Genomic DNA, 12,106 nt, shown 5'->3' on the forward strand with positions numbered 1-12,106 from the left:
CCACCCCCACCCCGAGGGCTGGCAGGTGCTCTCCATGGCTCCCAAGTCTCCTGCCACAGATGAACACCATCCCTCCCAGACCCAAGGGAAGGGGAACGAGGCTCCCTACCAATGTCCACTGGCTGGTCCGAGGGAGTGCGAGGGGGTGGCTGCTGCTTCCGCCGCACAATCTCCACAATCAGCGGCGAGGAGAGGCGCTCGAACTCCTTCATCATGATCACCTGGTTGAAGTGGGACTCCTTCACCACGAAGTTCAGGCAGTGCTCCTGGGCAGACAGGCACAGGCAGGCAGGCAGGCAGGGTCAAGCCAGGGTCCCAGGCTGGGCGAGGGGCTCACAGTGGTGGGCAAGGAGGGGGCCGAAGCCTGAGCACACCCCACCTGAACCCGATCGCGCTGACCCCACCCCACACCTTGAGTTGGCTCAGCTGCAGCCGGGCGGCACTCTCACACACGACCAGCACGTTCTGCAGGTCCACGGAGGCCTCGATGTACTGGCGGCACAGCTGCTCCAGGCGGCACAACTGGAAGCTCAGTGCCAATTTGTACACATCCATGATGAGCAGCACATCCTCCACGTGGCCTGCGCCCCAGAGCCCCCGAGTCTCAGGGAGCCGGAGAGGGGAGGGCGGGGCACAGGGCACAGGGCTCCCCGCATGGAAGAGTGTGAGTTGGGGCCACTAGGTAGGAGCAAGGCCTCGGGGGACTCAGATGGTGTCCAGCGGCAATGATCATGGGTAATGAGGGTGATCTGCAGCCTCTGAGCCTCAGGGGGCCCATCAGTAAGGCAGGGCTGGCAGCACCCACCTTTTGGCTCTGCTGCCCGCACCCCAGCCCACACCAATCCTGTTCCACCCCCACCCAGGCGGACCTTTCCGTGGGTATTTGATCTTGTCGGTGTAAAGGAACTGCATGAGCACCTCGAAGGGCCGGGCCTCGGCCTCCCGGATGGCCACGTGCAGCAGGGGTGGCCGGGTCCCACCAGCAGCCACGCCGGGGGCCTCCCTGGGAACTGAGGCGGCCTCCTGCTCCAGCTTCTGTGGGGAGAAGGGAGCTCAAGGGCACCCCAGTGGACAACAGACATGGCTGCCTGGTCCGGGTGGGGCAGTTAGGCACCTCACCTGGGCCAGCCGCTCCCGTGCCTGCGTGATCTTCCTGCGAAGCCAGCGGCTCCGCGCTGTGACAATGGCTACATGGCCCTGCACGCACTCCTCCTTCTGTACAAAGAATAATGCACTGGCAGAGGGCATGGGACCCTCGCCCCAGAGAACAGAGACCCAGCCGGCCAGGGTCAGCACCACCAGGCCAGCAGCTGTTTTTCTGAGGGGCGCAGTTCCCACTACCCAGGCACAGCAGGCAGAGCAGGGTGCAAGGACAGGCACTCACCTCACCTAGCACGAACTCCACGTCGCAGAACTGGCGGCTCTCCCACAGCCGCCCATAGTCCTCGTGTAGCGTGCACTTAGGATAACAGGAGAACTGCAAGAGGGGCCCAGTGAGGCTAGATGTTGAGGACAGCAGAGTGGCCCCAGTGTGGCTGCGCAGGCTGACCCTGAGGTCCCCACCTGACCCATGCTGACCCTCAGGGCCCAGAAGGCAGGTGGGCCTGGCTGAGGAGAAAAAGCTGCCGCCACCCCACCCTGAAAATACAGCCTGGCTCCAGCCTCGGCACCTGCAACTGTCCACGGCCAGTTCCACAGCAGGAAAGGGCTCCCCTGCCTCTTGCCTTCAGCTGGGGCCCAGGCCTCAGCAGAGCTCTGCTGTCTCCACTCTGCCTGGACTTGTGTCCTCACACTGGCACCCACCAGCACCACCCCAATCTCCTCTAGGAAGCCGGCCCTGACCTCACTGTGGCTGTGAGTCCCTGCCCTGACCACCTGTTCCTCCAGGCCTGGGAAGGGGCTGTCAGCGCAAGCCACCGTCAGCCCTGGCTCTGCCCTGGGCCAGGCTGTGATGCCTGTGAGGCTCTAGTGCTGAGCCTAGCTTGGCCCGGCTCCCTCCACTGACTCTGCTGTGAGCCCCAGTGCCATCCGCCTGCCCCACTGCACAGAGGCTGCCCACTTTAGTACCACCTCAGCCCACAGGGCTGCTCCCAAGGATTCCATCCCGCCAGGTGTGGCCCTGGCAATGGCCTGGATAAGGCCTGCCCCCCCGACTTGGCCTCAGTTTCCCATCACGGGGGATCCGTCCACCCAGCCGTTCCTACAGGCCCCCAGGCCCCACACCTGGAACCTGTACATCTCCCCGCTGCGGATGTTGTTGTCCACCGTGCCCCCGAAGATGTACATGGCGTCCGAGATGACAGCAGCCGCGTGGAAGAGCCTCCCACTGGGCAGCTGGGGGACAAGAAGGCAGGGTGGGATGGGGCAGAGCCTCCACAGTGGGGCTGGTGCAGCCAGGTAAGGGCAAGGACGCGGCACCTCATGGCCATGAAGGGCCAGGGGGCAGGGTCCCCAAGGGAGGAGGGCCCCTGGGTGCAACCACAGACACGGGCGGGACCTGAATACCCATGTAGTCGAGTGGGGCATGACGGGCCATGGGGACCCTCAGAGTGGGTGGGGCACTCGGCCAGTGTGTGGCACCCATCCCAGAAAGCTGCAGCCTGGCCAGCAGGGTGAGGGCTCCTGGCCCTGCATCTCCTTTGGAGTGTGACCCCAAGCAAGTATTTCTCTGGGCCTCAGTCTCCCCATGTGTGAGAGGGGTTGATCACAGGACCTGCTTCAGGAGGTGATGGAGTCTTAATGAGGGTCCCAGCCTGTACCTCCGAGGCGGGCTGGGCGGGCTGCTTGGCTGAGGTGGTGCCAAAGTCCAGCCCGAACACATCTCGGGACTTCTTGAAGCCGCCTCGCTCCTCAAAGGGCAGGGTGGGCACCTCCTCGGAAGCACAGGCTCGCTCGGGCACTTCAGCCCCACCGACCTGAAGAGGAGAGACACGTGGGCATGAGATCAGTTGGCAAGGGCCAGGTAGGTGCCCAGAGACCCCCACCATCCTGGCCTTGAGAGCGGGTTCAGAAAGAAGGAAGAGCTGCATGGCTCTGGGCTTCCCAGGAAAGGTCTGCAGCACGGCAGCCCCATGTAGCCATGATGGGGTGTGAAGCGTTAACCACCTGCAGGCTGTGGGGTGAAGCTGGGGCTGGAGGCCGGGGCAGGTGTCCAGGGCTGAGGCCCAGGTGTCCTGGCCTTGCTCCTGGTAGCTGTCTGGAACCCCAAGGGGCCCCAAAGCTGTGAGGAGCTGGGGAGAAGGTGGGAGCAGGGTAGGAGCCACTGGTGTCCAGATGGAAGGGCAGGACACTCCTGGGCACCCTCACCTCGCTGTCGGAGCTGGGCTGGACGACCTCCCAGGTCTGGAAGTCCACGTCATAGCAGTGCAGCTCATTGGGCAGCGTGTTATCGGCTGCACCCCCAAACACATAGAGGTGGCGGTCAAAGGCCACCATGGTATGCCCGTAGCGCCGCTGCGGGGGTGGTGGGGAACCCCGGAGCAGGTGTTCAGTTGGGATGCGTGTCCACCTGGGGGTACACGACAGTGAACCAATGCTGGGACTGGGGCTCCTGCTCACCCTTGGGGCCTTCCCACAGCAGGCCCTCACTGGGAGGTCCCCCTGCAGCCCCTGCGGTGACTAGCCCAGGGTCCAGAGGGAGGCCTAGACACCTCGCTGAGCACCCCTCACCCCATCCAGCACTGGCACCAGCCCTGCCTGGTTCCATGTGGCCCACTGCGGGGTCCTGCCGGAGCTCCCCTGTCTCCATGGTGCAGGCAGCAGTGATGGGCAGGAGGGTGGCATCTGACCCGCCAGGCAGTCCTGCTCTCTGGGAAGTGAAGTTGTGCAAAGACCATTGCACATCTTCATGTTGCCCAGTCAGACCATCCCCACAGCTGAGTCCCCATCCTGGGAGCTGCCTGCACCCCACATCCTGATGCTGCTCCAGCACCTTCCACCTCCCAGGCTTCCCAGTACCTCCCAGCGAGTCCTCTCTTTTGCTAAGTTAGTTGAAGACTTCACAACAGATCCTGGCCTGGCAGGGCTATTCCATCTGGCTCCTTGCTAAGCCCTGGGCCCTCGACAGGTTCCCTCATCCTGGGGCACCCTACCCTTCCTCCCACGCACCCGTGGCCTCCAGGGAAGCTCCCAAGTCCCTTCCCAAACCCTCTGTGCCTGCAGCTCACACTCCTTGTGCCCTCTTCTACAGCCTCATTGCAGGGTCAAGGGCTGGCCAGCAGCCAGGGGCAGCATGGGCCAGACCTCTGGGGACCTGCAGGCCCCTCTGGTCTTCTGCCATCATTTGAGATCTATGCAGGCCATGTTTGTTACTGGCGGCACTGACCAAGCCATTCACGGGGAAGGGGATGTCCTTCATAGTCAGGGGGAGGCCTAGTCAGGGGCCTCCTCACCAGGCCCTATCTTGCTAAACTGTAGCCATATCCTGGAGACCTGCACATCCCTGCTCCAGGCTGGAACCTCCTGCTGTTTGCAGAGCTCAGAAGGACAGTTACCATGGCCACCAGGTGCAGGGGGCGTCCTTCACATTCAAGGATTCGGGGGCACTGACTATCTTCCCTCCACCCCACTGGCCAGAGTACTCACGTCTTGTCCTTGAATTCAAACTGGAAGAGGTTGTTGGTTATCTTGGCTCCGCTTTGCCCGGAGAACACAAACATCTTGTCCCGGCACACGGCCACGGGGAAGTTGCAGCAAGACGGGGGGATCTCACCACTCTGGGCCACCTGCATGGGGGAGAGAACAGCTCAGCCCTGGCCTCACAGGGCCCACTCACATTTCACAACGCTCAAGACTGCTGAGATGGGACTGCTTTTATTCTTGAAACTTCCCCAGATGAGGGTTCACAGATTCATTTGTCTTCGAGCAGCACATAGCCCTGTCTCCTCCACTTCAGGGGGCCCAGTTGTGAACAGCTAGGGCTAAAATCATCAGGGTTAAATCAGCAGCGGCTAAACCCATGTTTTTCATGCCCAGAAGACTGAGAAAAAAAAATTTTTTTTAATGAATAAATAAATAAATTCCATGTTTCTAAAGGGGAAAGCAATCCCAGGGGGAGCTCCAGGGAGCAGAACACTAGATAGCAGACTGCCCTCACTGCATTGAAATAAAGGGTGGATTAAAGCAAAACCACGTCCCTCACACACGTGGCGCTCTGCCCATCCAAAACACCAAGGCTCGAATCACTGTGCAGCCACAGTGAGGAACTGGTCATGAAGGCCCGCAGGTCGCCAGGGAGGAGAGCGTGGCTCAGGTCGAGGCAGGGCTTTGCAAGGGGAAGAAAGCAGCCTCGACCCCCTAGCCTGGCTCTGCCTGCCTCCCACCTCCCTCCACCTGCACCCTGGCTCCCTGCACCTCCCACCTCCCTCCACCTGCACCCTGGCTCCCTGCACCTCCCACCTCCCTCCACCTGCACCCTGGCTCCCGGTGCCCCTCACCTCCTCCCAGCAGGTGAGCTCTCGGTCCTGGAGGCCAATTGTCCACATGTCATTCAACCTGTATTAGGACAGACCAGTGAGGACCCCTTGGGTCTGGCTGTCAGGGTGGGCCGGTCCTGGCTGGAAGGGATGGCTGAAGGGAGTACCCCCATCCCCACACAGGGTAGGAGACTTGTGCGGCCATGAGGCGGGAACTTCTGTGTGGGGTGTCAGGCACTGCCTCAAATCCCTGCTGTGCTGGGCCCCCTGCCCGGCCCAGACAGAACAAGTACTCTCATGCATGACATTGGGGCAGTGTGGCAGGCCAGCTCCTCACGCAGTGTCCCTCCTGGGTGGGGAGAGGACACAGACATCACAGACACCACCACCATCACTGCATCGTTAGGAGTTTCTATAATGCTGAAGTTTTGGGAAACCAGCACATGCAAAGAGAGCGAAGCCAACTTTCTAAAATAAGGAGGAAAAGGCCTTTGGCCTGGGCAAGAACCAGGGCTGGGCCTGAGCCTGGGCACCACCCATCCGCCCACCGACTCAGCCCTGCAAGGCGACTCCTGGCTGAGGATCCTCAACGGAGGTAGACATGGGGCTCCACCCACTGGTTCTCACCTCCATCTGCCCATCCTCCTCTTTCCCTGTCCCCCTCCCAAGAAACCCCTAGACAGTGACACTCAAAATCTACTAGGCAGAGCTCTCCCAGCCTAAGCCCTCAAATGCCAGGATGGCCTGCTCCAGGTCTCAGTGCAGTCGGAGGAGGGGTACAAAGGCCGGACCACCACCCACCTGGCATTGCCGTCATAGCCAGCAAAGATCCACAGCTTGTCACTGTACACCGTGGCCCCGTGGGCTGACCTAGCGACTGGCAACCTGGAGTGTGAGGGAAGAGGGGAGGGAGTGAGGCCGCCCAGCACAGACCTGAGCCTCGCCGTCCCATATGGTCAGTGCAGGGGCCACAGCCAGGCTGCATGGCCACATCCGCCCGACACTGGGGCTTCAGGGCCTCCACAAGGCACTAGGAATAAGCAACAGCCTCAGAGGCCGACTGGAGGCTTGAAGAGGAATTCAGACAGCCACAGAGGCACAGAACCTTCTCCTAGGTGCCACCAAAATATCAAAGGGGGTGCTTAAAAAGCAGGACCCCAGAAGCACCATCAGCAGTACATTGGGTCTTTTTAAAAATTTTTTTTGTGACAAGGTCTTGCTCCATCTTCCAGGCTGGAGTGCAGTGAGGCATGCATGGTTCACTGCAGCCTTGAATTCCTGGGCTCAAGTGATCTTCCCACCTCAGCTTCCCAGAGTGCTAGGACTACAGGCTTGCGCCACCACGCCCAGCCCATTTGGGTCTCTTCTGAAAGGAGGGAATCTAAAGGCTGGTAGCAGGCCATGCACAGCTGTACCGGGGGATATTCCACCAACCCTAAGCTCCTTGCTACTGCGTGCCCTCAGGGTCCTCATCTGGGAGGCAACAGGGGACAGATTCCAGATCCAATGCCACCCAGGACCCTGCCTGTCCCAAATGTTTCTGCAAAGTTTCTCACCGTCCTTCAATTTTCCACTCCGTCCACTGGCCAGTTGCAAACTTGTATTCAAAGAGGTCATTTTTATTCTTCAAGTTAGAATTGGAATAAATGTCCCCAGTGTAACCCCCTGAGTAAAGAGAGTGAGAAACTGTCAAACCCAAAGGCAGTCTTGAAGATTTCAAACCCTGGAAGGTGGACCAGAATCTGGCCCCACTGAAAATGCATAAGCCAGGACTCCCTCCACAAGCCCTAGAAGGACCTACTGCCCGCCTGCCTCCGTGCTGGGCTCTGGGGACACAGAGATGAGCAGGACACTGTTCCCAGCCACAGCCCAGCAACACTGAAAGACACCCAACCCTGTGAGTTCAGGGCTGTTAGGGCAAGGGGTCCCAGATCCAGCGCAGAATTCAGAGGACTGGCAGACAAAGCCGAGGGTGAACAGAGAGCCCCTGCTGTATACAGCATGAGCACAAACGCCCCAGGCCTGCAGAAGGGCAGGGTGTCTGTGGGCCTAGGGGGCGACACAGCCCCTGGGAGGCAGGAGGCTGCTTACCAAAGACAAACATGCTGCTCCCATAGACGACGGCCGAGTGGTGGTAACGGGGGGCCGGCGGGGTCCCAGTGGTAAAGGCCCTGGGGTGGCACAGGGGTGGTGAGAGTCAGCAGGCGTCACCCATGAAGTCCACACCCTTACAGGGTGGCGCTGCATCCCTGTGCTGCCTTTCTTTTTTTTTTTTTTTTTTTTGAGACAGAGTCTCGCTCTGTCACCCAGGCTGGAGCCATCTCGGCTCAACCTCCGCCTCCCGGGTTCAAGCAATTGTCCCACCTCAGCATCCTGAATAGCTGGGATGACAGGCACCCATCATTATGCCCGGCTAGTTTTTTGTATTTCTGTAGAGATGGAGTTTCACCATGTTGGCCAGGCTGGTCTTGAACTTCTGACCTCAGGTGATCCGCCCGCCTCGGCCTCCCAAAGTGCTGGGATTACAGGCGTGAGCCACCGCGCCCAGCTACCTTTCATTTTTGTATTTTGAAGGTGACACCTGTCTCATCATAGAAACTTAAAAAAAAAAACAACTCACCAATAAGGAAAAAACAAAATAGGCACTAAAGCTCGTGCAAATTCCCATTACCAGAAAACCTCTGGCAACACCTTGAGGTCTTCCCTACACCCCTCTCCTATGCATACTTAGGCTTCCATGGAATTTTTTTAAATGGAATTAAGTGGTAGATATTTTGTAAATTGCTTATTCAACTCACAGAATGTGACCAGGTCCTCATGCTACTTCAGGACCATCCATACTCCTGCTCTCAGCAGCAGTGCAGCGTCTTACAGCATGGTGTCCATCAATTTCATTTAATACCTATCTATCTAACCATCATCTATCTACCTACCTATCATCTATCATCTAATCTATCTATATAATCTATCCATCATCTATCTCCCTGTCATCTATCGTCTGTCATCTACCCATCATCCATCTATCTATCTATCTATCTATCTATCTATCTGTCTATCTAATAATCTGTCTACCTATCATCTGTCATCTGTCTGTTGATCTGTCATCTATCTATCAACTATCTACTATCTAGGTCATCTATCTAATCTACTTATCATCTAGCTATCTACCTATTATCTATCTATCTATCTATCTGTCATCTCTCTTTCTGCCTTTCTATCTATCTATCATATGTCTGTCTTTCTAGACGGGGTCTCACTTTGTTGCCCAGCTGGTCTTGAACTCCTAGCCTCAAGGGAGCTTCCCTCCTCAGCTTCTCAAAGCATTGGGATTACAGGCATGGGCCCCTGTGCCCTGCCTTTACATTTTATGTACTGAATTCAAAATCCATTTACACTGCTGACCTGAGTAAGTGTGGTCAGTGGCTGCTCTTTTTCTGAGTTTTATAGTTAAGCAATTTTTGACAAATAATTGAGAGGCCTTCAGAATGATTTTTAAAATTAATTTTTAACTACTAGCTATCTTACAAAATCACGTGTGAGAGAAATGACATAGCAACTTCTGTACCCACACTAGCAGCAGCCTCGGGGTAGAGGTGGGCGCCCGGAAGGGAGCCGCCCTGTGTGCCCAGCTTGGCAGCTGCAGGTGCTGGGCAGCTACTTCATCTCCTCAGCCCTGACAGGGTGGCTCTGGGTGTGGCATCCCTGGGGACGTGGTTGTCTCCTCCTGGAAGCTTCTTTCTAGCTTCCCATGATGAGAGAGACTCTGCTAGCAACTGGGACCCAGAACTGTGCCACTGTGTTCTAGGAGGAAAGGCAGGGCCCTGGAGCACGGGGCCACCCACCTGCACCAGGAGCAGTCTTTCACATCGAACCGCAGGAGGTCATTGAGCATGGTCTTCCTGAAAGGCAGTCGGAAGAGAGGGTGGCATTAGCCAGGTCTGCTCTGCAGGACCCCCAGAGATGGGTACTACATGTAGCCAGGGTAGAGGAGGGGGCTGTTTTGGGCTGGGTCACTAACACAGCCAGGCAACCAGCTGATGCCCAAGAGTGGTGACCACAAAGGAGGCTCCCCAACTGACATGGGCACCAGGGCTGCCACACAGGCAGCCACCAGCCTACCTGGGGTCAGGACCAAAGCATGAATATGGCCACCAGGAGCCCAACCAGCAGGCACGAAATGGCCCAAAGTCCAGAGTCACCCTCACACCTCACCCTAGCCTCCAGAACCCCTATTCACATGTCCCAATCCCCTTCTGCTGAGGCTGTACCCCACAGTGCATGCACTTGCCCATGCTTCAGGGGAGGCCCTTTGCTTCTCTCTGATCTTCCTGCCACTGCTTTAAAAAAAAAAAATAGAGTCAATGCGCTGGGCTCAGTGGCTCGTGCCTGTAATCCCAGCACTTTGGGAGGCCGAAGCGGACAGATCACTTGAGGTCAGGAGTTCGAGACCAACCTGGCCAACATGTTGAAACCCCATCTCTACTAAAAATACAAAAATTAGCCTGGCGTGGTGGCGGGCACCTGTAATCCCAGCTACTCGGGAGGCTGTGGCAGACTCGCTTGAACCCAGGAGGCGGAGCTTGCAGTGAGCCAAGATCGCGCCACTGCACTCCAGCCTGGGCGACAGAGCGAGACTCCATCTCAAAAAAAAAAAGAAACGAAGTCTTGCTTTCCTGCCTAGGCTCGTCTTGAATGCCTGGCCTCAAGTGATCTTCCTACCTCAGCCTCCCAAAGTGCTGGGATTATAGGTGTGAGCTACCACACCTGGCCCTTGCCATTTCTTTATTGCAAAAGTCAATGTAATAATCATGTTAAAGATACAATTAAATAGAAAACAAATTCACTGGTCATTGCACCACCTAATACAACCAGCTGGCATATTACTACCCAGCCCTTGGGAAGAAGGGCAAACTGACAGGAGCCCAGCACCCCTCACGCCCAGCCTGTGCTGGGTGCCCCCTGCACCGTCTTAGTCTGCACCAGCGGGTGCATCTGTGAAATGGATGTGCATCTCACATCCATTTCACAGATGGCGACAAAGCCTAGTAGTTCAAAGGCTGTGTCTGAGGCCATGCAGCCAGGAAGCCAGGAGCCTAGAAGCTGGTGGTGACTGTGATATCGCCCCTCCCTCCCTCCCTCACTTGCCCCACGTGCTGCAGGAGGCCATCTTTCTTTGTACTCAGTCTTTATAAAGTTAAGACTAGGCCGGGCGCGGTGGCTCAAGCCTGTAATCCCAGCACTTTGGGAGGCCGAGACGGGCGGATCACGAGGTCAGGAGATCGAGACCATCCTGGCTAATACGGTGAAACCCCGTCTCTACTAAAAAATACAAAAAACTAGCCGGGCGACGAGGCGGGCGCCTGTAGTCCCAGCTACTCGGGAGGCTGAGACAGGAGAATGGGGTGAACCCGGGAGGCGGAGCTTGCAGTGAGCTGAGAGCCGGCCACTGCACTCCAGCCTGGGCGGCAGAGCAAGACTCCGTCTCAAAAAAAAAAAAAAAAAAAAAAAAAAAAAAAAAAAAAGTTAAGACTAGAGTGAGACAAATTTGTATCCTATTTCTTTGTCACACTGAAGCAAAAATGTTTCTGCTTATTGCTACACAGTTGTCACACAAACTACCTGTTAGGGACACTCTTGAGGATGAAGGTCCCCCATTTCCCACCTGCTGCCTTGTACTGGACACCAAAGCCTTTTCTGGTTTGGAGGGTTCTCATTAAGGCTCCAGTAAACGCCTGTGGGTAGGCATCTCTTCTTTATTTCATTCCTTCATCTGACAAACATTTATTGAGTTTTCTTTTACAATGGGTAAAAGGAGCACAGGCCCTGCCTTGACTGAACAGATGGATAATAACCAACATCTGTGTGCCTCAGGAACAAATGAAGATGGTAAGAGGGATGGAGGGGAAGTAATGGTCTCCAGTTGGTCCAGATGACCAAGGAAGGCCTCAGTCACAAGAAGCATCAGAAGAGGGGCAGGAAGGTAGGAGGAGAGAATGGGCAGTGCAAGGGCCTGAGCAAGGGGGCACTTGGTACAATCCAAACATAGCAAGGCAGCCGGTGCAGCCCCAGTGCAGTGAGAGACTGAGGGCAGAGGAGCAGCAGACTCTCATGAAGACTTGGGCTTTTACTCAGAGAGGCAGGGAGGCATCACAGGAGGATGAGCCAAGGAGGAACACACTCTGACTTGCATATGTAAATAGGCCCCACTGGCTACTCCTGGGGAAAGAGAGTGGGAGGAAGGCAGGCTTGAAGCCAGGGGACCATGCCCAAGGAGGCTCTTTTGCCCAGTCTGCGGATCCTGGTGGGGTTCAGACTACCCCACCATCCTCAAGCCAGCCCCCCGGGAGGCCTGCAGGACCAAGGCTGCAGAGCCAGTAAGAGGCCAGCTCTTCCAGGGCTTCATGCCAGGTCCTGGGGCTGACAGGCAGGAATAGGACAACTGGTCATGTGCAAATACTCCACCCTCTGCATAAGGAAACCAGCCACAACTTAACTGGAGACAGTTTACGTGAAAGGAGGTGTGCCCACCAACAAAACATCACGTTGTTGCCTGAATGTTTGCAGCAATGTGGGAAAACCCTCACAAAAAGTGAAAAATGCATGAAATAAATAAAACTGTGTCCTCCATACCGGATGAGGCCCAGGGAAAGAAAAGTGCCTGGCAGGGCTGGCCGCAAGGGTGGTTGTGTTTC

At 56.8% G+C, this 12,106-nt stretch overlaps 1 protein-coding gene across 2 annotated transcripts in view; it reads right to left on the reverse strand.

The window, feature by feature from the left end:
- LZTR1 (leucine zipper like transcription regulator 1) overlaps positions 1-12,106 on the reverse strand; it is a 34,506-nt gene that overhangs the window by 3,994 nt on the left and 18,406 nt on the right. For both annotated transcript variants that reach the window (XM_030915267.1, XM_010368984.2), the window contains 14 exons: positions 9,257-9,313; positions 7,506-7,585; positions 6,971-7,079; positions 6,216-6,299; positions 5,436-5,493; positions 4,585-4,724; positions 3,307-3,508; positions 2,760-2,915; positions 2,224-2,334; positions 1,385-1,477; positions 1,120-1,215; positions 870-1,035; positions 412-581; positions 110-266 (listed from right to left, as the gene is read on the reverse strand). In XM_030915267.1, the coding sequence (XP_030771127.1) occupies positions 110-266; positions 412-581; positions 870-1,035; positions 1,120-1,215; positions 1,385-1,477; positions 2,224-2,334; positions 2,760-2,915; positions 3,307-3,508; positions 4,585-4,724; positions 5,436-5,493; positions 6,216-6,299; positions 6,971-7,079; positions 7,506-7,585; positions 9,257-9,313 (1,679 nt within the window). The remainder of the gene's footprint in view (positions 1-109; positions 267-411; positions 582-869; positions 1,036-1,119; positions 1,216-1,384; positions 1,478-2,223; positions 2,335-2,759; positions 2,916-3,306; positions 3,509-4,584; positions 4,725-5,435; positions 5,494-6,215; positions 6,300-6,970; positions 7,080-7,505; positions 7,586-9,256; positions 9,314-12,106) is intronic.

Source organism: Rhinopithecus roxellana, chromosome 13 (assembly GCF_007565055.1).
Source record: "Rhinopithecus roxellana isolate Shanxi Qingling chromosome 13, ASM756505v1, whole genome shotgun sequence".
Taxonomy (NCBI): domain Eukaryota; kingdom Metazoa; phylum Chordata; class Mammalia; order Primates; family Cercopithecidae; genus Rhinopithecus; species Rhinopithecus roxellana.